At 38.7% G+C, this 23,675-nt stretch overlaps 2 protein-coding genes and 1 long non-coding RNA gene across 5 annotated transcripts in view; 2 read left to right on the top strand and 1 right to left on the bottom strand.

The window, feature by feature from the left end:
• Positions 1–12,530, bottom strand: part of LOC132004335 (uncharacterized) — a 28,437-nt gene extending 15,907 nt beyond the window's left edge. The window contains exon 1 of one of the 2 annotated variants that reach the window (XR_009400494.1): positions 12,378–12,530. This is a non-coding gene — a long non-coding RNA (uncharacterized LOC132004335). The remainder of the gene's footprint in view (positions 1–12,377) is intronic. The other variant, XR_009400493.1, reaches the window with a different exon arrangement.
• On the top strand, positions 3,886–4,383 carry LOC132004069 (peptidyl-prolyl cis-trans isomerase A-like). The gene has a single exon (XM_059380130.1). The coding sequence runs from the start codon at positions 3,886–3,888 to the stop codon at positions 4,381–4,383; it is 498 nt and encodes a 165-aa protein (XP_059236113.1).
• The window catches only part of SSH2 (slingshot protein phosphatase 2), a 251,232-nt gene continuing 239,740 nt past the window's right edge, over positions 12,184–23,675 (top strand). For both annotated transcript variants that reach the window (XM_059380665.1, XM_059380663.1), the window contains exon 1: positions 12,184–12,454. In XM_059380665.1, the coding sequence (XP_059236648.1) occupies positions 12,392–12,454 (63 nt within the window). In that variant the 5' untranslated portion in view covers positions 12,184–12,391. The remainder of the gene's footprint in view (positions 12,455–23,675) is intronic.

The following is a 23,675-nucleotide window of genomic DNA, read 5'->3' as shown; positions in this document are numbered from 1 at the left end:
AACATAACAAAAGCACAGGCACGGGACATAGTAGTCTCCTGCAGAAATTGCATGATCTTACTACCTGCACCGTCCTTGGGGGTTAATTCTAAGGGTTTGTTACCTAATCATATATCGCAAATGGATGTCACACATGTTTCAGAATTTGGAAAGTTAAGATATGTTCATGTCTCTGTAGATACCTGCTCTGGAATAATTTTCGCCTCAGTGCATACGGGGGAAAAATCCAGAGATGTTATCGCCCATTGCCCACAGGCTTTCGCGGCATGGGGAAAGCCACGCCAATTAAAGACAGATAATGGTCCAGGCTACACCTCACAACCCTTTAAAGCCTTCCTACAACAACTTGACATTCACTTGATACATGGAATACCCTATAACCCACAAGGACAGGGTGTTGTGGAGCGTGCACGTCTTACAATAAAAAATGCGCTTTATAAACAAAAAGGGGGAATAGGGGACACCTTCAGGTCCCCTAAAGATAAGATCAACACCATTCTCTTTATTTTGAATTTTTTAACGTTGGACAAAACGGGTAAATCAGCTGCAGACAGACATGCAAGTGATGCTGCTGCTTCCCCTAAGCCTTAGTACTTTGGAGGGACATCCTCACAGGAAAGTGGAATGGACCAGATCCAGTGTTAGTATGGAGTAGGGGGTCTGTATGTGTTTTTCCACAGGAAAAGGAGGCTCCAATTTGGATCCCAGAGCAGCTGGTGCGTGCAGCCTTGCCTCCAAACACCAGTCATGATGCTAAAGATGCTGATGATAACTCTGGGGATGCTACACCTCCTGTGGCAGACTCAAGCCAGAGAGATGTGAGCAGTGGTTAAAGCATGGCTATATCCTTTACCAGTGACTAACTCTTCTCTCATATTCTCTCCTCTCCCTTTGATGCATGGCAGGTCTGTAACTTGCTAGGAGCATGTACTGATATCTCAGCAGTGTCCATGTTAAATGGTGGCAAATTCCTCAACTGTTCTTATAAACAAAATGACTCTAGTACCTTTGAGACAACAGTTAATGTGTCTTGTCCCAATAATATTACTTATCAGCCCACTCCCATATGCGTCTGGCCACCATTCCTTTTCCTTGTAACAAATGCTAGCGAGCTGAATGATACGTTGAATTGCACTAAGAATTGCTATCTTTCCCAGTGCTGGAATGTTATGGCCTTCAAGCTGGCTGTGATTATGCGTATCCCTACCCATGTTCCTATCCCAGTTTCCATTCCAGAGGACAAGTTACCGGTGGTGCTAGCCAGAAAGAAGAGAGATTTTGGTATCACAGCCGCCGTTGTGACAGCATTGGCTATATCTACAGCAGCTGCCACGGCAGCAGCAGTCTCGCTTGCTACAACTATACCCACTGCAGAAGCTGTGAACACCCTTGCAGAAGGAACGGCGGCTGCCCTTCAAACACAGACTCAAATAAATGCACATCTGCAAGCAGGAATCCTGATAGTCAACCAGAGAGTGGATTTGGTTCAAGAACAAGTGGACATATGGGGGGCCCTATTGGGACTGGGATGTATAGTACCCTTCCCGGCAATTTGTGTAACACTCATAGCCTATACTAATATGAGTGACTTACAGAATGTCTCCCGACAGCTCTCCCAATACTTGCAGGGGAATTAGTCCGCAGAATTCCAAAACTATACTCAGCACCTGCTACTAGGCATAACAAGGATAAATAACACCAGAGTTGAGCTTGCAACCCTCCCAGAGATAATCAAAACATTGCAAGATGTGTTAACCTTTATGAAACAATGGGCTAGCGTAATTGGTCTGATGACAGTCCTCGTGGTGGGCTTGATTCTGCTAGTAAGGAAACTGCAAATTTGGAAGCGACAACAACCTAGGCAACAGCAAGCCATGGTGCAGGCCTTGTTAGCCATTGAGGCTGGAATATCCCCCCAAGTGTGGCTAAGTATGCTGGATCGGTAGTCAATGACGGGTAAGATTGGTGGGGGAAATATACCAACCTAAGACAGGACGCAGATCATTGATATCTGCCGTCTGATGACGGGTAAGGATATTCCCCGCCACTGACAACCTAAGACAGGCACGATCCCTGCCATAAAAGAAAAAAGGGGGAGATGTCGGAGGCAGGCCCCTGGCCAGGGCGGCCTCCGCCATTAAAAGATGACGCCTGGCTAGTTGCCAGGTTAGGATTGCCTCGTGAGACTAAGCGGAACGCCCAAAGAGGAAGTAAACAGCATTGGTTGCTAGCGAAGTTGTTCATTTAGGTGCACAGCCTGATTCGCTCCCTCCTGTACCCTGCTCACTGATTGGTCATGTAAGCGTATATAAGTGTGTAGACTTGTGGAAATAAAGAGAGAGAAGAGGGAGAAGATGCATCCGAACCAGGGTTCTTGTCGTCCTTGCGGGGCGAGGGCGATATTATTTTTTATAGAGAACAAGAGAGTTGGGAAGGGCAGAGGGAGAGAGAGAATCCCAACCCAGGCTCCATACCTAGCTAGCAGCCCATTGTGGGATTTGGTCCTATAACCTGGAGACCAAGACCTGAGCCAAGAACATGAGTCGGACACTTAACCAATTGAGCCACCCAGGAGCCCCTCAAGGGAATTCTTTAAATGGAAAGAAAAGAACATAACTAGAAGAAAACTATGAAAAAATGTCACTGGTAAAACCAAATATATAGTTAAAGTAGATTAATCACTTATAAAGCCAGTAAGGAGGTTATAACACAAAAATAGTAAAAATCAATTATATCTATAAAAATTAGTCAAGGGATACACAATTAAAATGTAAACTATAATATCTCATATATAAAACACAGAGATGGAGTAAAAATTTAGTGCCTTTAGAATGTTTTCTTCAGCACACATGTGAACTTAAGTGACCATCAACTTAATATAGACTGCCTGTATATATATATATATATGTATATATACCTCATATATGAACCTCACAGTAGCCACAAATAAAAAACTTGAAATAGATACACACAAAAATAAATAAATCAATCCAAGAAGGCCATCAAGCCAGAAGAGAAGAGAACAAGACAAAAAGAAAGGAACAAAGAACTACAAAAACAACCACAAAACAACAAATTGCAATAAGCACATACCTATCAATAATCACTTTAAATGTTAATGCTCCAGTCAAAAGACATCAGGGGACTTAATGGATAAAAAAACAAAATGCATCTATATGCTGTTTATGAGACTCAATTCAGACTTAAAGACATATACAGACTGAAAGTCAAGGGATAAAAAATGATATTCCATGTAAATGGAAGTGGAAAAAAAAGCCAAGGAAGCAATACTTGTATAAGACAAAATAGACTTTAAAACAAGGACTGTAACAAGAGAAAAAGGGCATTACATAATGATAAGGGGATCAGTCCAACAACAAGTTTAACATTGTAAATATCTATGCACCCATAAAAAAAGCAAATATTAATAGATATGAAGAGAGAAATTGACAGTAGTACAATAACCGTAAGGGATTTAAATATGCCACCTACATCAACAAATATATCATCCAGATCCAAAAAATCAATAAGGAAGGAGTGGCTTTGAATAACCCATTAGACCAGATGGATTAACAGAGTAAATATAGAACATTCCATCCCATAATAGCAGAAGAGACATTTTTTTCAAGTGCACATGGAATATTCTCCAGGATAGAGCACATGTTAGTCCACAAATCAAGTCTCAATAAATTTAAGACTGAAATCATATCAAACATCTTTTCTGACCATGAAAGTATGAAACTAGAAATAAATTATAAGAAAAAAATGGAAAAAACACAAAAATACTGAAGCTAAACAACACACTACTAAACAACCAATGGTCAACAAAGAAATCAAAAAGAACATGAAGACAGCCTTGCATATGCCCCCACCCTGGAGCTGCCCATGCCGCCAGTCATCAGCCCCACCATGTTCTTTAACATTGCCATGAATTCCAAGCCCTTAGGCCACACCTCTTTTGAGTTGTTTGCAGTCAAACTTTCAAAGATAATAGAGAACTTTCATGCTCTGAGCACTGGGGAGAAAGGATTTGGTAACAAAGTTTCCAGTTTTCACAGGATTATTCTGGGATTTATGTGCCAGGGTGATGACTTCACAGGCCATCATGGCACTGGTGGCAAGTCCATCTATGTGGAGAAATTTGATCATGAGAATTTCATCCTGAAGCACACAGGTCCTGGCATCTTGTCCATGGCAAATACTGGACCCAGTACAAATGGTGCCCAGTTTTTCATCTGCACTGCTAAGACTGAGAGACTGGATGACAAGCATGTGGTCTTTGGCAAGGTGAAACAGGGCATAAATATCTTGGAAGCCATGGAGCACTTTGGGTCCAGGAATGGCAAAACCAGCAAAAAGATAATCATTGCTGACTATAGATAAATCTAATCAATTTGACTTATGTTTTATCTTAACTACCAGACTATTCCTTCTGTTGATCAGAAAAGCATCCCTTCACCCCCATCTGCTTGAAATATCCTATACTCTTTGTGCTCTCACTGTAGTTCTATGAGTTTCATATTTTTCTTACTCCCCTCAAAGTCTAGCTGGTTTGCAGAGTTAAGTTTATGATTATGAAATAAAAACTGAACAACAACAAAAACATGTAGACAAATGAAAACGGAAGCAAAATGGTCCAAAATCTTTGGGACACAGCAGAAGCATTCCTAAGAAGGAAGTTTATAGTGATACTGGTCCACCTCAAGACACAAGAAAAATCTCAAAACAATGATGTAAACTTACACCTACCAGAACTAGGAAAAAAATGACAAAGCAACCCCTAAGTTAGTAGAAGAAAGGAAATTATAAAGACCAGAGTGGAAATAAATGAAATAAAAACTAAAAAAAATCAATCAAAAGATCAATGAAACCAATGGCTGGTTCTTTGAAGAGATAAACAGAATTGATAAACTTATCCAGATTCATCAAGAAAAAAAGGGAGGACTCAAATAAATAAGATCATAAATGAAAGAGGAGAAATAACCAACATGACAGAAATACAAAGAATTATAAAAGAAAACTATGAAAAATTATATGCCAACAAATTAGACAACCTAGAAGAAATAGATAAATTCTCAAAACATACAGTCTTCCAAGTGGAATCAGCAAGAAATAGAAAATTTGAACAGACTGATTACTAGTAATGAAATTGAGTAGGTCCTCAAAAAACTCCCAACAAACAAGAGCAGGACTGGATGGCTTCACTGATAAATTCTACCAAACATTTAAAGAAGAGTTAATACCTATTCCACTCAAACTATTCCAAAAATAGAAGAGGAAGGAAAACTTCCAAATTCATTCTATGAGGCCAGAATTACTCTGATACCAAAGCCATATAAAGACTCTGCAAAAAAAAAGAAAACTACAGGCCAATATCCCCAATAAACATAGAGACAAAAATCCTCAACAAAATATTAGCAAACCAAATTCAACAATACACTGAAAGGACCATTCACCACAATCAAGTGGGATTTACCCCAGGATGGTTCAATATTCACCAACCAATGAATATGATATATCACATTAACAAAAGGAAGGATAAAAACCATATAATTGGGCACCTGGGTGGCTCAGTTGATTAAGGGACTGCCTTCGGCTCAGGTCATGATTCCAGAGTCCTGAGATCGAGTCCCATATCGGTCTTCCCCTGCTCTGCAAGGAGTCTGCTTCTCCCTCTCCCTGTCTGCCACTCCCCCTGTAGTCTCTCTCTTTCTGTCAAATAAATAAATAAAATCTTGAAAAAAAATATGATCATCTCAATAGATGCAGAAAAGCATTTGATAAAATACAAAATCCACTCATGATAAAAACTCTCAACAAAGTAGATTTAGAGAAAACATACCTTACTAACATAAAGGCCATAAATAAAAAAACCCACAGCTAATATCATACATAATGGTGAAAATGGAAAGCTTTTCATTTAAGATCACAAACAAAACAAGGATGTCCATTCTCATTATTTGTATTCAACATAGTACTGGAATTCCTAGCCACAGCCATCAGACAAGAAAAAGAAATAAAAGTCATCCAAATCAGTAAGAAAGAAGTAAAACTCCCTATTTGCAGATGACATGATAGTTTATATAGAAAACCATAAAGACTATACCAAAAAACTATTAGAAGTAATAAACGAATTCAGTAAAGTTGCAGTATACATACTTAATATACAGAAACCTGTTGCATTTCCATATACTAATAACAAAGTAGCAGAAAGAGAAAATTAAAATACAATCCCATTTATAATTGCACCAAAAAGAATACCTAGGAATAAATTTAACCAAGAAGGTGAAAGACCTATACTATGAATAATATAAGACATTAGTGAAAGAAATTAAAGATAACACAAGCAAATGGAAAGATATGCCATGTGCACGGATTGAAGAATTAATATTAAAATGTCCCTACTACACAAAGCAATCTACAGATTCAATGTAATCCCTGTCAAAATACCAATAACATTTTTCACAGAACTTAAAAATAATCCTAAATTTTGTATGGAACCACAAAAGACCCTGAATAGCCAAAGTAATCCTGAGAAAGAAGAGCAAAACTGGTGGTATCACAATCCCAGATTCCAGGATATGCTACCAAGTTATAATATCCAAAACAGGTTATACTGGTGCAAAAATAGACACATAGAACAATAGAACAAAATAGCCCAGATATAGACCCACAGTTATATGGTCAAATTAATCTTTGACAAAGAAAGCAAGAACATACAATGAAGAGTCTTTTCAAGAAATAATGCTGGGAGGGGCGCCTGGGTGGCTCAGTGGGTTAAGGCCTCTGCCTTCGGCTCAGATCATGATCCCAGGTACCTGGGATCGAGCCCCACATCGGGCTCTCTGCTCAGCAGGGAGCCTGCTTCCTCCTCTCTCTCTCTCTGCCTGCCTCTGCCTACTTGGGATCTGTCAAATAAATAAATAAATAAATCTTAAAAAAAAAAAAAAGAAATAATGCTGGGAAAACTGGACAGCTACATGCAAAAGAATGAAGCTGGACAACTTTCTTAAACCATGCACAAAAACAAACTCAAAATGGATTAAAGACTGAAATGTGAGACCTAACACCATAAAATTCCTAAAAGAAAACTCAAGTAGTAATCTCCTGGACATTGGCCTTAGCAACATATTTACAGATATGCCTCCTCAAACACGGGAAACAAAAGCAAAAATTAACTACTGGGATTACACCAAAGTAAAAATCCTTTGCACAGCAAAGGAAACCATCAACAAACCAGAAAGGCAATATACTGAATGGGAGAAGATATTTGCAAATTATATGACCAAAAAGAGGTTAATATCTAAATTATACGAAGAACTTCATACAATTCAACAGTAAAATAAAAATAATAATAATCTGATTAAAAGTAGGCAGAGGACCTGACTGTACATTTTTCCAGAGACATACAGAGGGCCTACAGATACATGAAGAGATGCTCAACATCAATAATCATCAGGGAAAGACAAATCAAAACTACAATGAAATATTGTCTCACACCAGTCTTAATGGTTAGTATCAAGACAAGAAATAACAAGTGTTGATGAGGATGTGGAGAAAAGGGAACCCTTGTGCACTGTTGGTGGGAATGTAAATTGGTGCAACCAATGTGGAAAACTATATGGAGATTACTCAAATAATTAAAAATAGACCATGATATAATCCAGTAATCCTACTAGATATTTACCTAAAGAAAATGAGAACACCAATTTGGAAAGATATATGCACCCTCGTGTTTATTGCAGCGTTTATAATAACCAAGATATGTTAGCAACCCAAGTATCCATTGATAGATGGATAAATAAAGAAGATGTGGTAGATAGATACATAGATAGATATGAATATGTATATGTGAATATTAGTAAAAAAGAATGAAATCTTGCCACTTGCAACAACATGGATGGGCATGAAGAGTATTATGTTAAGTGAAATAAGTCAAAGACAAATACCATATGATTTCACTTACATGTGGAATCCAAAAGACAAAACAAACAAACAAAAAACAGAAATACATTCATAAATACAGAGAACAAACTGGTGGTTACCAGAGGGGAGGAAGGTGGGGTTCAGCTCAAATAGGTAAAGGGAATTATGTGGTAAAAACTCCCAGTTATAAAATAAATAAGTAATGGAGCTGAAAGGTACAGCAAAGAGAATAATCAGTAATCTTGTAATAATGTTTTTAAAAACCTACATAAAAAATTTTATGTTTATAGAAGCAATCTCAGATTTTTCATTTAATTTTTGAGAAGACTATTCAGAATCTCATACAAATTCAATATTTAATATCATCCCTAATATGTTTCTTTTTCTCACTATATTATATTTAAAAGTTTTTTTTTCACCAAGCTCCATACAATTGCCTCCAAATCCCCTTTAATTTATCCCAATGTGCTATACAAATATCATCATCTCTATGGATGTCATGATGCAAAAAAAAGTTGAGAAGCACTGCTTTAGCCCCAGATCAGGATTCCTCTCTCTCTCTCTCTTTTTTTTTTTTTGACATTTTTATTTTAAACATTTTTAAAATTTAAATTCAACTAATTAATGTATAATGTATTATTGGTTTCAGAAGTACAGCCCTGTGATTCATCAGTCTCATATAATACCCAGTGCTCATTATATCACATGCCCTCTCTAAAGTCCATCAGCAAGTTACCCCATTCCTCCACCCTTCTCCCCTCCAGCAACCTTCGGTCTGTTTCCTATGATTAAGAGTCTCTTATGGTTTGTCTCCCTCTCTGGTTTCGTCTTGTTTTATTTTTTCTTTTTTTCCCCTATGAGTCTCTGTTTTGTTTCTTACATTTCATGTATCAGTGAGACTATACGATAATTGTCTCTCTGGTTGATTTATACCACTTAGCATAATACTCTCTAGTTCTATCCACGTTGTTGCAAACCAGATCACGATTCTTAATCAGAGGCCTCTCAATGGATTTCAGTGAGTGTGTGAAATGTGCAAGTATATCTTTTTGGAGAGAGTTAATAGTTTTCACCAAGTTCTCAAAGCTTAAGAACCAACTGATCTCAAGAATTTCAAAAGTTTCTCTATAATTTCACCCCTAAAGGAGTGATGATACAAGACAAGGGTTAAAGGAATTCCAATAGGACAAGTAGGCCTCCATTATCACAGGTGGGAAGAATAAAGGTGCTATAAATAGAACTAGGAGGCCTTCTGTCTCTGGCTCCGTCTTTTGGGAATCCTGCTCTTGGTCTCTCTCTCTTCTCAAATTCAACTAATAAACTAAGAGAATTCTAGGGATTTTTCTCTATTAGAAGTAGATACTTCCTCCCTCACATCACCAGAAGACCAAGTAGGAACCAGGGTGGAGCCTAGGGAAGAATAGGTATAAATGAGGCAGAGAGCATAGATTTCAAATGCTCACAGGTGATCTAGCTCTGCAATCAAAGCCTGAAAGCCAGTATCATAAAATGTGCATTTACCCAGACCTCTTCCTCTGTGTTTTGAAAGAATTTTGTACATATTTAGGCTTTTCCTATATATGTAACCTTCTTGGGGGCCTATCAAAGGTGACTGAAACCACAGTACCACTTTTCCTTGCTAATAGGCTTTGAGGTCCTGAAAGATAGACTTTTATTTTGTTCTTAAAATATAATACATACTCAATATGTTCTCAATTAATGGTGACAAATGAACATAAATCAAGATTTCCAAATCTAAGCTTCCTCAAATGGTTCTATACCAGGAAGAGCTATTTCCTTTGTAGATTATAAATTAACTTCCTAATACAAATAAGTTTAATGTGAATCTGGGTACTTTATAATTCCAATTTTCTAAAAGATTTTTATTTATTTGAAAGAATAATAGTGAGAGAGTACATGAGCAGAAACAGACTTCCCTGGTGAGCTGGGACCTTGGACCCTGATCATGTATGACCAGAGCCCAAGGCAAATCGCTTAACCCACTGAGCCACCACCCAGGTGCCCCTAATTCCAAGTTCTTTTATAATCCTAATTTTGACCAGGATTTTATCACCTCAGATATGTCCAACAAAGATCTATTATATCTGCCTAATGAGACTTATCTTCATCACGCATCTACTTCTCTTACTATTAAGAGAAGCATGTGTCATGTCCTTTTAAGTCATTTTTATTCCCTTTTTGCTTGATGCTATTTTCTACACATAGAGTACACTCAAAGAAAGATGACCAAACTTGAAACAAACTAGAGAATAATAAAGTTATCTTAACTACACACAGGGCTTTATAGTTTATCTTGTACTTTACCATGCATTATCTCATTTGATCACAGGAATCCTGTGAGTTAGCAATCCATTGTAGAAACCAATGCTCAAAAAGTTTAACCCATTTGCCCAAAGTTTCACAGAACTGGAGTTAGAAACCAGGTCTTCAGAGTCCTATAGCAGTGATCTTTTCCATTGTAAGATTAATGGAATTAAGTCATCTGTTAAAAGAATTTCTTAATATTCTGTTGGTACACAAAACTAGATAATCAGTGTAGCTATCCCTGATGCACTAAGAAAAGTAACATACTAGTACATTAGTAAGACCTGTTGATTTGAATAATACTTTTCCTAGAATACTTTGATTTCTTAACCACGTTTGTTTCATTTATCTTTCATTCAGCTTTCAGCCATGTATATTTCTTAGCTATGCATATAACTTCCTGTTTGGTCTTCTAAGCATTGGCTCAAAGTTCTTATTTCTGAACTTTGTCTTTTCTTTTCCTGTTTACTACGCAGCTCCGGGAAAGAAAGAAAAAACACAGATCGTTTAATCGGTGAACCATACATCTTTGTTTAATTTTGTCTCGCAGGTACTCTTAACCACCACCAGGGGGCAAAAGCCTACCAGCTGGCTTCTCTGCGATTCATTCTACACAGGGCTGTACAGTACAGGGACCCTCAGTGTCTTGATTCTTGATGGAACCTCCCTGCTAATTATTTCAACCGCAGGGCCCCAGGGAGAGAACAAAGGCTCAGCACAGAGGGCTCTAGTGGCATTTAACCATACAGCAGCCAGAAAGAGCTCATGACAGCCCTGTCAGTTGAAAGAAAGCAATGAGATCCAAGGGAGTTTGAGTAACAACAGGAGGAGGAGGCTTTAATAACTGCAAACTCCTTAATGTGTGTGTTTTCTACAGCTTTGAGATGCACGGTGGTATCTTCCAGAACATCCACTCCAATTGAGAAATAGCTTTGTCAACTCTTTCTCTGTGTAAACAATCAGTGGTATTTGCATAGTGAGATCCCCCCCCGCTTAATCTTGATTTTCCATTACTTTCTTAGTTTATAGTCTACTGACGGTTTATCTTTCAGAAAAGTATTCCTTTAAAATATTTAATAATCTACATTTCACATGTGTCTATGCAATCATGAAATCTAGAGCCGAAGGAGAAGAAAAATCTCAAGGAGCAAAACCAATTCAAGAGAATTTCTTCCCAGCGGGAAGCAAGTGGGAGGTAAACAGCAGGTTTGACCCTTTTAACTCCGTGAGCCCAGCTTTCTCCGCCTCCGGGGCTGATGCAGCCTCTCTCCACCTTAGGAATAATGAATGAGTCCTTAGAGGCCCGGGTAATAGAGGAAGCGTGAGGGGTACCCTGAAGCTTGCCAGGGTATAAAATTAAAAACCTTTCTTTCTTTCATAAAGTCTCATCATAAAACATGGGCTCTGAGACAGAGGGTGGTAAAGCTCAGAAAAAAAACCCCGAGAACCGGGTCAAAAGAGGATAAACTCGTCTATGGTCGCACCAGGAGGGTCTCCAGTCCAGTACGTCTCACTCCGGCCCAGAGAAAGCCTTTGAAACCCGTCGGAGCCCTGTTCCACCAGACAACATGTTTGCCTCAGGATTTTCACCTCAGTTTCCTTTCACTAAGATCGGTTAAGCTGTGCGCCCCCACCTCATAAAATGGTCGTCTCTCAGGAGTGGGGATTCCAGAGCTCTCCCCTCTCCCCGGCCCGGGGCCCCTCCCCCCAGCCCACCACCCTGCCTCTCGACGCGGGCAAACCGCGTGATTCCAGGGCAAGGGAGGAAACCCGGGAAGGGGCGGCGGCCGGAGACGCAAACACTCAGCCGGCTTCCGGCAACTCAAGGGTTACGGCGAGGCGGCGGCGCGCGCCGAGGGGAGAGGCGGTTGCTGACAGGTGGCGCCTGCGCACTGGGAGCGCTCATTGTGCCCCGCTGCTGCCGAACCGCCCGCCCGCCCGCCCGCCGCCCGTTCCGCGCGTCAGTAGGCGAGAGTCCGGTGTTGGGTGCGGAGCCTGCGGCCGTTCCCGCGTCCTCCTCCTCCTCCCCGTTCCCCTCACCCCCATCCCATACCCTATTCCCCATCCCGGCTCCGTCACCCTCCCGCCCCCCACACTCAGGACAAGAATGCCCTGCCCGGAACAACCTAGCAGCGCCTAGATGGCTTTGGTCACGGTCCAGCGGTCGCCTACCCCCAGCACCACCTCCAGCCCCTGCGCCTCGGTGAGTCCCACCCGGCGGCCGCTCCGCTCGCTTCTGTCACTGCGGCTCCGCTTTGCCTCAGCGGGTCCCGCCGAGCGCCACTGCGCACGCGCCGCGCCGCTTCCCAGGCCTTGGCACTCGGCTGCCGCGAAACCCCCACACACCCCATCTTAAAGACGAGCTACGGGAACTACGGGACGTTGGGGTTTGCCTCCATCACTGGGGGCACCTGGCTCTCCCAGTCCTCGCCTTGAACCCCCCCGCGGCATGCTTTCCTATGGCTTGAACACTTCCTTTCGGGAATGAGTCATTCTTGCTTTTCACCCTCCCCCTTCCTTGTACCCTCTGTTGCTCTGCTGCAGGGAGAGGACCATGGGGCTCCTGCGTTGCCCCTTACACACACCACAGCCGTTTTCCCACACCCATCTCTTGGACCCGTTCGGTATTCGCACACTGCAGCCCCTTCTTCAGGCTCTCCGCGGTGTGTGCCTTCCCTCTAGTCACTTGCCGTCGTTCTTGTGCTCTGGTACTGTTCGGGCTTCAGTGGACTGCTGAGCTGGTAGTTACTCCTTGGTTTCTTCCCTCTTTCCCTCCCGCAGAGGGTGGCCTTGGTCTCTGCTTCTTGGAGCTCTTACCTTTCCTCTAAGAGGTTCTGAAGCATCTGGCGCTGCTTGATGACCAGTACCAATTCATTTACATCTTACAGACATTAATGCTTTACGCTCATTTCTCATGATCGTTCTTGTTCTTGGATCGTGTTTGTATGGTTCCTTACTTCAGACACCTATAACGGTGAAGCATGCTTCCAGAAGGAAAATACCCAGTAACCAGCGCTTTCCTGCTGGCCCCTTCTTTGACTTCCCTGCTAGCCCCACCCCCACTCCTTTACAGCCCATTCTTTTAGGCTTTATTCTTGAATATATTTATTTTTTAAAAATATTAAAAATAAATACGTAAAACATTGCACACGTGGGGCGAGGTGGGATCTTTTAAAAACATGCAGATGTTTTAGAAGGAAATAGAATGAAAATATGAACAAAACCGTCTTGAACTTCCTACAGAATTATAATTTTTAAAACTGTGTTGGTGGATTTAGTAGTTTCAGTTGCCAAAAGGTATTCGGTAAACACTGTAAACATCAGGTTCCGCTGTAAAACATCAGGTTATTCTTAGTATTTGTATGTCCACTGAGGCATGGGGTTTGCTATCTCGAAAATATGGTGGCTTGTGATTTCAACATGGTTTGATGAATTTCAAAATGTTGTCGTGTCCTGAGCTTTCTTCTGCATTTTGTGTGACCAAATTGACAATTATATCCTAATTCTAGAATTGATTATATTTCAGAAATTAACTTGTATTGTTCCAGAGAGCAGAACTATGATCTTTGGGTAAAAGTTCAGGGAGGCAGATTTCCAATGATTGTAAAGAAGAATTTTGTAACAGTGAAGTGGACTGCCTTGCAAAAAATAGTGAGTGTCCATTGCTTAAAGTATTCAAAGAAGGGCTTTTTGCCTGGAATTTAGTATAAGAAATTCCTTCAGTGGGGGACTTCTAAGGCTTTTTCCAACTCTTGAGATTTTGAGATTTGAGAATAGTTGCCCTTCAAAGCTGGTAAAATGTTTTAGGGTCTTCTGAAGACAAGTGTGATATGGATAGAAACTTAATAAACTAATTTTTACGTTGTATTTTATGCTAGTTCTTGGAAAGTTAACATTCCTTCAAACCACCTTACTTCTCTCTACTGATAAACCATTTGAGGATAGTTGTCACCAGACCTGATTTTGGCTGAGAATGCAACTATACTAAGTTTCTTGAGTTGAATGATTAGTATACAGTAAGACTGTATGTACTTGATATGACTTACTTAGCCAGACCTTAGTTATTAGAATATTGAGGTATGTTAATAGCCACTTTTGAGATAGGTAATTAAATTGATCATGTGGTAAGCTCAGTTGTTGAGCTAACTGACTGATATTTCTACAGCTACTTGCTGTAGTAGCCCGGTTATTTCAGTTGTTTATATGTGGCCCTGGGTATAAAGGAATCCTGGAACTGGTGTGTGTGTGGGTGTGGGTGTGGGTGTGTGTGTTTGTATGACTGATGAGCCAGTTACCTTTCCCCTTAAGTTGTCTTCCTATTTCACTTCATCCAGAGCTATGTTCAACTGAGTTGTCTTGTGGTTCTTGTGTTCCAATATTTGTATGCTGTCTGACCTGCATATATTTGCTATTGTATCTCTTGTTGCATGAATAGGTTGAGTCGTTTGTTTTAAAGGTAAAAGAGAGAAAACAAACAAACAAAAAGTCTAGAGGATCATGAAAGGAGAGATTTAATTTTGTGAGACTGGAAATTTAAATTTTTTAAATTAATAACTTTAAGCATTTTACTTTTTCACTATAGGTGTATAGGGCATTTTAATACTGTCAGTTCTTCAATATTCATTCACTGGGGATTAAACAAATCTATTGATCTACTGGTATGAGTGATTATTACAGATAGTAAGATGTATCAGACATCAATCCCATGTATCGATATCATGTAATCTTGGGAAGGGATGGGAAGAACAAATGTGAGATGAGAGCGTAGAAAAAGAGACTGAGGGAAATGATACTGTATGTACATGAACACTTAGTTTATTTGTAATGGCCATAAATATTGCTGAATTCAAATTAAGATAAATTCACTAATGGCAAGAGTAATAATAACAATATCTAACATTTATTTCTTGGGTTTTCGTCTGTGTTAGGTGTCATGCCAAATGCTTTACATGACATTTACTCCTCACATTATGTCCAAAGGAAATTGCTATTATCCCTGCCTTACAGATGAAGAAACTGAGGCAAAGAGCTATTAAGGAATGTGCCCAGTGTCAGCTGTTGAAAATGTGTTTAACTTTAGGATTTTCCATCTTTTCCATTGTGGTAATCAAAGAGAAGTACATATAGTAGGTGGACAAGATTCAAACAGCTTTGAAGTATGGGTACAATATTTATAGACTGGAGTAGGGCCGGAGAAATTAAGAGTATTTCAGGTGGAGAGAAGTTGTATTACCAAAACTTACAGGCCAGAAAGCACAAGGCATATCTGAAGGACTTAACTAATCCAGTTTGAGGAAGGATCTCTTTGGAAGAGTAGTAAGAGATAAAGGTGAAGAGGAAGCTGGGACTGCACAGGGACTGCCTATCAAACTTGATAGGGAAGGTAATGGAGAGTCTCAAGAGGTTTTTGAGCAGATATTATCACAGTGGTGTTTTAAGAAAATTGATCTGGGAGCTATTGGCCATAGGGATTTGAGAGAGGTGGAGGGAGGCCATGAGTAGAGCCAGTTAGAGGCCATTATGGAAGCCCAGGTGTGAGATAATAAAGGCCTAAACTGGGGGTATGAAGTGGTAATGGAAAGAGGGAAAGATGTGAGGGATTATGGAGAAGAAACAAAGGACCTGAGAACTGATTGGATATAGGGAAAGAGAAATCAGAGATGCCAACTTTGGAAAGTATTGTTCTTCTAAGATAATAGAGGTTTCTTAGTTAATAGACAATTTAAGAATTATCTTTTTCCTTCTTTATGAATTTTCTGAATGGATACCTGTGTTGATCCATGGTCATATAAACATACTGAAATAACAAGGAAATATTTTACTTTTCTGTAATGTTTTGTACTTTTCAGAGTGTTTTTTTGTGTTTGTGTTCTTTTTTTTTTTTTTTTTTAAAATTTTTGACAGAGGTCACAAGCAGGCAGAGAGGCAGAGAGAGAGAGAGAAGCAGGCTCCCTGCCGAGCAGAGAGCCCGATGTGGGACTCGATCCCAGGACCCTGAGATCATGACCTGAGCCGAAGGCAGCGGCTTAACCCACTGAGCCACCCAGGTGCCCCTGTGTTTGTGTTCTAATTTAACTCTAGGGCAGCCTCATGAGTTATGCAGGACAGGTACCAAGGTTAAAAGACTTGCTGAAGGTCACAAAACTGGTTAGTGTAAGAACATACCCTAGAACTAAGTTCCTTGGCTCCTGGTCCATATCTCTTTCCATAATGTGAAACAGCATATGAGTTTCTGATCCTGAGAACTTGATTGCCCATATAGTAAAGGAACCAAGACATGAGATATAATCAAGAACTCATACTCTTTGAAGTTAACGTATATTGTAACCTGAACTAGAACAGAATCATCTAGATCTGTGCAGATCGTTTTTAGGTGATACCCTTATTTGAAGCCTGTTATCTCTCAGTTTATACATAATTCTTAAAACTTGGATATTTAATTTTTCTTACTCTAGGAAGATAATCAACAGCAAAATAGGAATGGGAAGTGTGGCAGGTGCTGCTAAAGACAGGTTGCTTTCAATTCTGGGAAATGATAGCTGATGGTTTTATAGCAAGGGAGGAAGAAGAAGATTTATAAATAGCTGGCATAAGAAAAATTTAGCAGTTATGGTAACAGACTACTTAATGTGAGGATCAATCTCTAAAACCCGGTGGTCCCTCAGAGCTACTATTATGTGGTCATAATGATCACCCTGAATAATCATAATATGGCTTCATCTTGTTTTGTCTTCTTTTTAAGCAGTCAGGATTGAGTGAATTGTATTTTAAGATAGAAATCCATCCAAGTTTCATGGAAGTTTTGAGGTTTATGGTGCACATTTTAATTAACTGGGGAAAGTCATTTCCATATATGATGCTGGATAAATAAGATACTATTGAATTATATGTGTATTTTATATATATTCAAAGATGACCACACCTTTCTCTCAGAGAAAATAAAGCCATAGCAAATATGCAGTTGATTTGTCCGAAGTATAAATACTTAAAAGTGATGGTTTTTAATTTTTTGAAGACAGCTTTAGAACTTTCTTACACTACAGAAATAATACATGGTCATTGTAGGAAATTTTGGAAAATACGGAAAAGCACAGAAAAGAGAATGAAAGATATATGCTCTACAATTGCATATATATTTTACATAGCTGAAATGCTGCTGTCTATATAATTTTGTATATTTGGTTCTTTTAAAGTTTACTACATATCATAAATATATATCTATGTGCCATAGCACTTAAATGGCTGCATAGAGCACTTATAACTCATCCCAACCATCCCATTATGGTTGAACATCTGTTTTTTTTCCAACTTTTTTTTTTTTTTTTGCTATTATAAATCACATTGCTGTGAACATCATTGGGCATAAATATTTGACTATATTTTGGAATATTTATTAAGATTTCAAGAAATATAATTACTGGATCACAGAGTATAAACAATTTTAAAACTCCTCTTGCATATTTATATTTTCTAGAAAGGTTGTTCCAGTTAACATTTATTTTAACCAGCATAGGGTAAAAATACTATTCTCTTGGCCTTATTAACACTGGATATCTTCATTTCATATTTAATCATTAGTAACTTTCAAGGATAAAGAATAGTACCTCATTGGTCTTATATAAACTTTATTACTAGACAAGTTGAACATTTTTTAGATGGTTAGATATTTCTGTTAACTTTTTAAAAGATAGCTTTATTGAGGTATAGTCTACAAAACCTAAAATAAACCCATTTTCATAATTTTATAATTTAGTGATTTTTAGTAAAACTCACAAAGTTGTGCACCCTTCACTATAGTTTTGTATTTCCGTTTTAGGTATTTGTTCATTCTTTTCAACTTGTGTATCCTCTTGATATATTATGATTATTGACTTATTTATTAGAACTAATTGCTTTTTAATTTTTTGTATTGCCCTTAGAATAAAGTTTACACTCCAGAGTTTTGCTAGCAAGACTTTTAGTGAGCAAACCCTGCTTTACCTCTTCATCCTCGTCTTTTCCCAAGTTCCTGCCTTGCACACTGCTCAGTCAAGCTGACATGCCATGCTTTCTTTGATCTCTAGGCTTTTGCACATGCTGTTCCCTTTACCTGGAACACTTTTTCTTCATCTCTTTACCTGACTAATTCCTGCTCATCCTTCAGGTCCCAGCTCTTCTTCTGGGAAGCTTCCCTGACTCTACTCTCAGACTATGGTAGGTGCTCTTTCTATGCGCACCATAGATCCCTGTACTTATCCGTTGTGGCTCTTATCTCCTTAGTGCCCTTGATTATTTGATTGCTTATCTCCCAAGCTAATCCTTAAACAAGGACTAGGTTTGTTTTCATAATTTTGTATCATCAAGGTCAATAATATTGGACATATGGATCAATGGATGATGAATCGATGAATATAGTATTATTTAGCAGACCTTTCCCTTTTGAGTTCTTCCATTGTTTTTAAACATTTTTGTTTCCAGAAGCCTGAAGATTATGAGTATTTTGTAGTACATACTGCTAAATTGTCCTTTAGAAAGATTGACTCAAACTTCGTTGACAAACTGTGCAATATACCAGAGGTCAGGTGGATAAAAATATCGGTTCCACTGCACCCTCATCAGCCCTGAGTATCATCATCATCATCTATTTTCTTTATTATAGTAAGAGCTATTGTTTATTGAACACTTATCATGTACCAGGCACTATGCTGAGTATTTTACATGCATTATGTTATTTAATTTTTACATCACTCCTTTGGTTTAGGTATTATTATTATCTCTGTTCTACAAAAAAAATTGAGACCCAGGGATGCCTGGATGGCTGTCAGTTAAGCATTACCCCTCCTTGCTCAGTCTCTCTCTCTTACAAATAAATAAATAAATAAATAAAATCTTCAAAAAGAAAAGAAAAGAAAATTGAGGCTCAGAGAAGTAAAATGAGCTACCCAAGATTATAGGCCTCGTGTCTAACCCCAGAATCCTTTCTCTTAACCACTAGCATTTTATCATTTTAATTTATATTTTTTTCCAGAGGTTTTAACATTTTTCTCAAATATTTGCTGCTATATGTTTTATATTCCCTGTTTTGTAAATAATTCATGTGATTAACTCAACTTTCTCCATTGATAGCTATTTTTGCTGTATTGATTTGTAAATACTTTTTAAAATAATCTGTACACCCCATGTGGTGCTCAAACTCATGCTCCCAAGATCAAGAGTTACATGCTTTACTGACTGAGCCAGAGATTTATCATGACCTGATTTATCATGACCTGAGCCAGAACGAAGAGTCCGACGCTCAACTGATTGAGCCACCCAGGTTCCCCTTGTAAATATTTTTTATACACACTAAGAATATTAACCTTTTTCTGTTATGTTGGACATTTGCCTTGGTTTTTCAGTTGCCATCTTGTTTTATTTGGTTTGTTTTATTCATGGATATATAAACATTTAAAAGATTTTAATGCCATAAAAAAATTTAATACCATCAATCCAAAGCTGTGTGTGTATGTTTTCCATTGTTTTTCTACTTAGTTCAGTTTTCTATCAACAGAGATATATTCACCTATATTTTCTTAAGTTTTTTAATAGTTTATTTTTATATTTAACTTCAATCATCTGAAATTGATTTTACTACACAGTATGAGGTAAATATTAAACTTACTTTGTTCCAAATAGTTAACAACTTTTCTCAGTTTATTTTATGAAACAATCGCTTCTTTTTCTAATGGTGTGTGATTCTACCTATGGGAAATACTAAATTGGAGTCATAAGCTAAAATGTGTTCCACTGAAGATCCATTGCTAGTCCCACAGGAGTTTAGTTAGTTTAACACTTTATTACTTAGTATTTATTTAATTGCATGGACAGACAATAAACTTCAACTAACTTAGATTTTAAAATTTGACTCAAGAGCCCCTGGAAGTCCAGAGTAAGAGGAGTCCTTTGGTAATCAAAAGTTATCTTCAGGTCTCTTATCATTTCTATCTGACTTTAAGTGAGAGGGAGCAGGGGTGCCAGCATGGCTCAGTGGGTTAAGCTATAGACTCTTGATTTCGGCTCAGGTCATGATCTCAGGATCCTGAGAAGTACCACTCTCCCCCAAATCCGGCTCAGCTGGGAGTCTGAGATTCTCTCTCTCCTTCTCTCTCTGCCCCTACCCCCGTCAAATAAATAAATAAATCTTAAGAAAAAGGGAAAAGGAGCAGATTCTAGATTATGCCGTGAAAAAGGCAATATGCAGGGTCCATGCTGCCTTCCTATATAGTACCATTAAATACTATTGCTGATATCAGCAACTTGAGGCTTTACTGTTTTCCATTAAATGTTTGCTGTTTTGCTGGCTACACAATTGCCAGGCCCATTGTAGGCATTCACATGTCCATGGTTTTCACTAATTTGTTCATTCATTCAAGAAACTTAACTATAGTAAGGAAACTCTTTCTAATTTTAAAAACCACACGTGATTATCTTTTTAAAGTGATTCTTTTAATTTATTTTTTAAAATTTAGAATTTTTAAAAAAAATTTATTGTTAGAGAGCGCGCACAAGCAGGCAGAGTGGCAGACAGAGGGAGAAGCAGGCTCCCTGCTGAGCAAGGAGCCTGATGTGGATTGGGATCATGACCCAAGCTGAAGGCAGCCGCTTAACAGACTGAGCCACCCAGGCACCCACCTGTCCCCGTGCGATTATTGATAAGACCCGTTATCCACTCTGAAATCTGCTAGACCTCAAGTGTACGTGGGAGAGACCCAAAGATTCTTGTTAATCAACAAATATTTAATGAGTGCTATTTTGTCAGGTAGCCCCATGCATTCTCTTCCTCTGGTTCTCAGCACTGAGTTCTTTTTAGATACTTTTACAAACTGCCCTGCATTTTCTCGCCCAGCTTGAGCAGCACAGCTGCTGTTCACAGTGCCCTTCCTTTTCCTATTTGTCAAGAGAAAGTCTGGTGAGGTGTTCTTGGCTCTGAACTGTAGTGAGAGGTCCCATGGTTCCCAAGATTTCCTGAAAAAATGGGAAATATTTCACTAATTGAGTGGGAGAGAATATGCTTGGAAACAAATGGTAGTATACTCTGTTCTAGCCTAGTTTTTATGGAGCTGTTTTATATAATTAAAAAAAATAATTTAGTACCTTTTGTATCCTGTGCTATACCCAGTCCTGGATATATCTATTTATTCATTCATTCATGCCAGGATTGGGGATCCAGCAGCCAGTTAGTCCCTGGCCTCAGGAAGCTTTTAGAGTATAAGTGAAAAGATTGGTATTAAAAAAGTAATTAGAGTACAGTGTAGTAGTCACAGATGATATAAACCTTGAAGAAGAGAGAGGAGGCCAGCAAGGATTTCTTAGTTAAGCCTTAAAGAGCGAGTGGGAGTTAGCCGGCAAACACAGGGTTGTTTAGGGTGAGTAGCAGGAGGGAGGAAAGTATGCTTTTTTTTTTAAAGATTTTATTTATTTACTTCAGAGAGAGGGAGTGCAGGAGCAGAAGAGGGGGTAGAGGGAGGGAGAAGCCAACTTCCTACTGAGCAGGGAGCTTAGTGCAGGGCAGGACTCCATACCAGGACCCTGGGATCATGACCTGAGCCGAAGGCAGGCACTTAACCCAGTGAACCACCCAGGCACCCAGGAAGGAAGCATTCTTAAGTATGAATTTAAAGCACAGGGATTAGAAATGACAGATGTGCACTGAGAACCACAAGTAGTACAGTGCTGACGCCTTGCAAAGTACAGAAAATAGGGCTGGAGAAGTAAACATAATTTTTCTGAATTAAAACATCTGCAGTTACTTTTACCTTGCATGTAGTGTATATGTTCTTTTGGCTTTCCTTTAAGGTGAATTTGTTAAAATTTATGAGAGAAACCTTAAAGCATAACTGTCCTAATAGCTACCTAATGTTTTAAGTATTTGCTGTGCTATAGACACTAAGTTCAGTGTTAAATGGGCAACACAACAACCATTTGAAGGAATGTTATTATTGTTCCTCTTTTACAGATGAAGAAACTGATTTTCAGAGAGCTGTCTAGATTCCCCTAGCTTGGAGTGGCAGAGCTGATATTTAGGTTTTGATTGTCATACTCAAAGACCAATAACTCTAAGTTATCTTCTGGGTGTTAAGAGTTAGTCTCTTTGTCTGGGTGCTGTTTGATTCCCCCCCCCCACCTTTTTTTAAAACTCATTTTGTGTCATGTTTGCCCTGCTTTAGTTTGAATCACTATGATTTGTGTCATTTTGCTACGTGTGCCTTAGTAGTTCATAAACTCATCTGAGAACCTTCTCAAGCACTGTGGGATGATATCAGGCATTATCCTTGTCTTAGAATTTACAGGTATAGTGGGGGAAGATAGCTATAAACTAAGCATGTATAACCAATAAAAGTATTATAATGAGTACAATAGGAGTGGCAAAACCAAATTTGTGTAGGGAAGAAGGTGATCATTTCCAAAGGGGATAATGGATAGGAAATGTGGAACAGAGTAATTGGGAAAGATGGAGGAGCAAACGATCTTTGCAACTAAAAAAATGAAAGTTATGTTATTTACTTCTAAATCTTAATCCCTTTTGGTCCCATTCATAATTAGAAGCCAACTTTTTTTTTTTCCTACAGGGTTATTATTGTAAGACATTGCTATGTAAGGCATGGTAGCCAGATACTCAAGCTTCTATCTTTGGAAAACTTGTGTTTGTAGTTGTTACCTTGCCCCTTACCTATTCTTCTTCTCCCTGCTCCATACCTTGCCCTAGTTAAGGAAAAAGAAAATCCAGCCTCTTCTTTACAATGCTTCAGACATATAAGGGAATGTATGAAATGATATTTATTGAAGTTTAAGGAAAGAAATCTTACTGGAGCAGTGATTCTCCAATTATTGCTGCAGACATTTTTATAGAAACACCAACAACTTGGGAGAGCCTTCTCTTTGCAATTATGTTACTTAGCATATCTCAGGCAGAAATTAAAATATACCACATGTTAGCATCTCATAATGTATCTTAATCTATTAAGGAAGTTTATTGATTCTTTAGGGTTTGAGAAAGTGATTGTGGTTTCAAATAAAAATAGTATCTGCCAGTGATTCTAATATAGACCATATGGTGGGGAAGTCCTAGTAGTATTTTCATTTCTCTCTTCTTAGGCTTCAAATACCTATAGCAACATGAAGCAGTCCACTATAGTGGTTAAGAGTGTAGGGTCTGGAAAATAATCTTCCTGAATTTGAATCCTGGCTGTACAATGTGCTAGATTTAGACAAGTCATTTAACTGTTCTATGCTTCAGTTTGCCCATCTCCTAAAATAAGGATAATAGCAGTATTTCTTTCACAGAAATAAGCATTAAATGAAGAACGCCTTAGCATTCTTAGCCTATGTCTGGCACCAAATAAGAATGCACTCATGGAGTAATTGTTTTTATAATGATAGTGATTTAGGGTTGATATTTGTTTATT

Source organism: Mustela nigripes, chromosome 16 (genome assembly GCF_022355385.1).
Source record: "Mustela nigripes isolate SB6536 chromosome 16, MUSNIG.SB6536, whole genome shotgun sequence".
Lineage (NCBI taxonomy): Eukaryota > Metazoa > Chordata > Mammalia > Carnivora > Mustelidae > Mustela > Mustela nigripes.
The sequence above is the reverse complement of the archived record's forward strand: the minus strand, read 5'-3'. Positions and strand labels throughout refer to the sequence as shown.

What these genes read in the sequence shown, in the direction of transcription:
- LOC132004069 (XM_059380130.1), top strand. Translation starts at nt 3,886, where the DNA reads ATGCCGCCAGTCATCAGCCCCACCATGTTCTTTAACATTGCCATGAAT.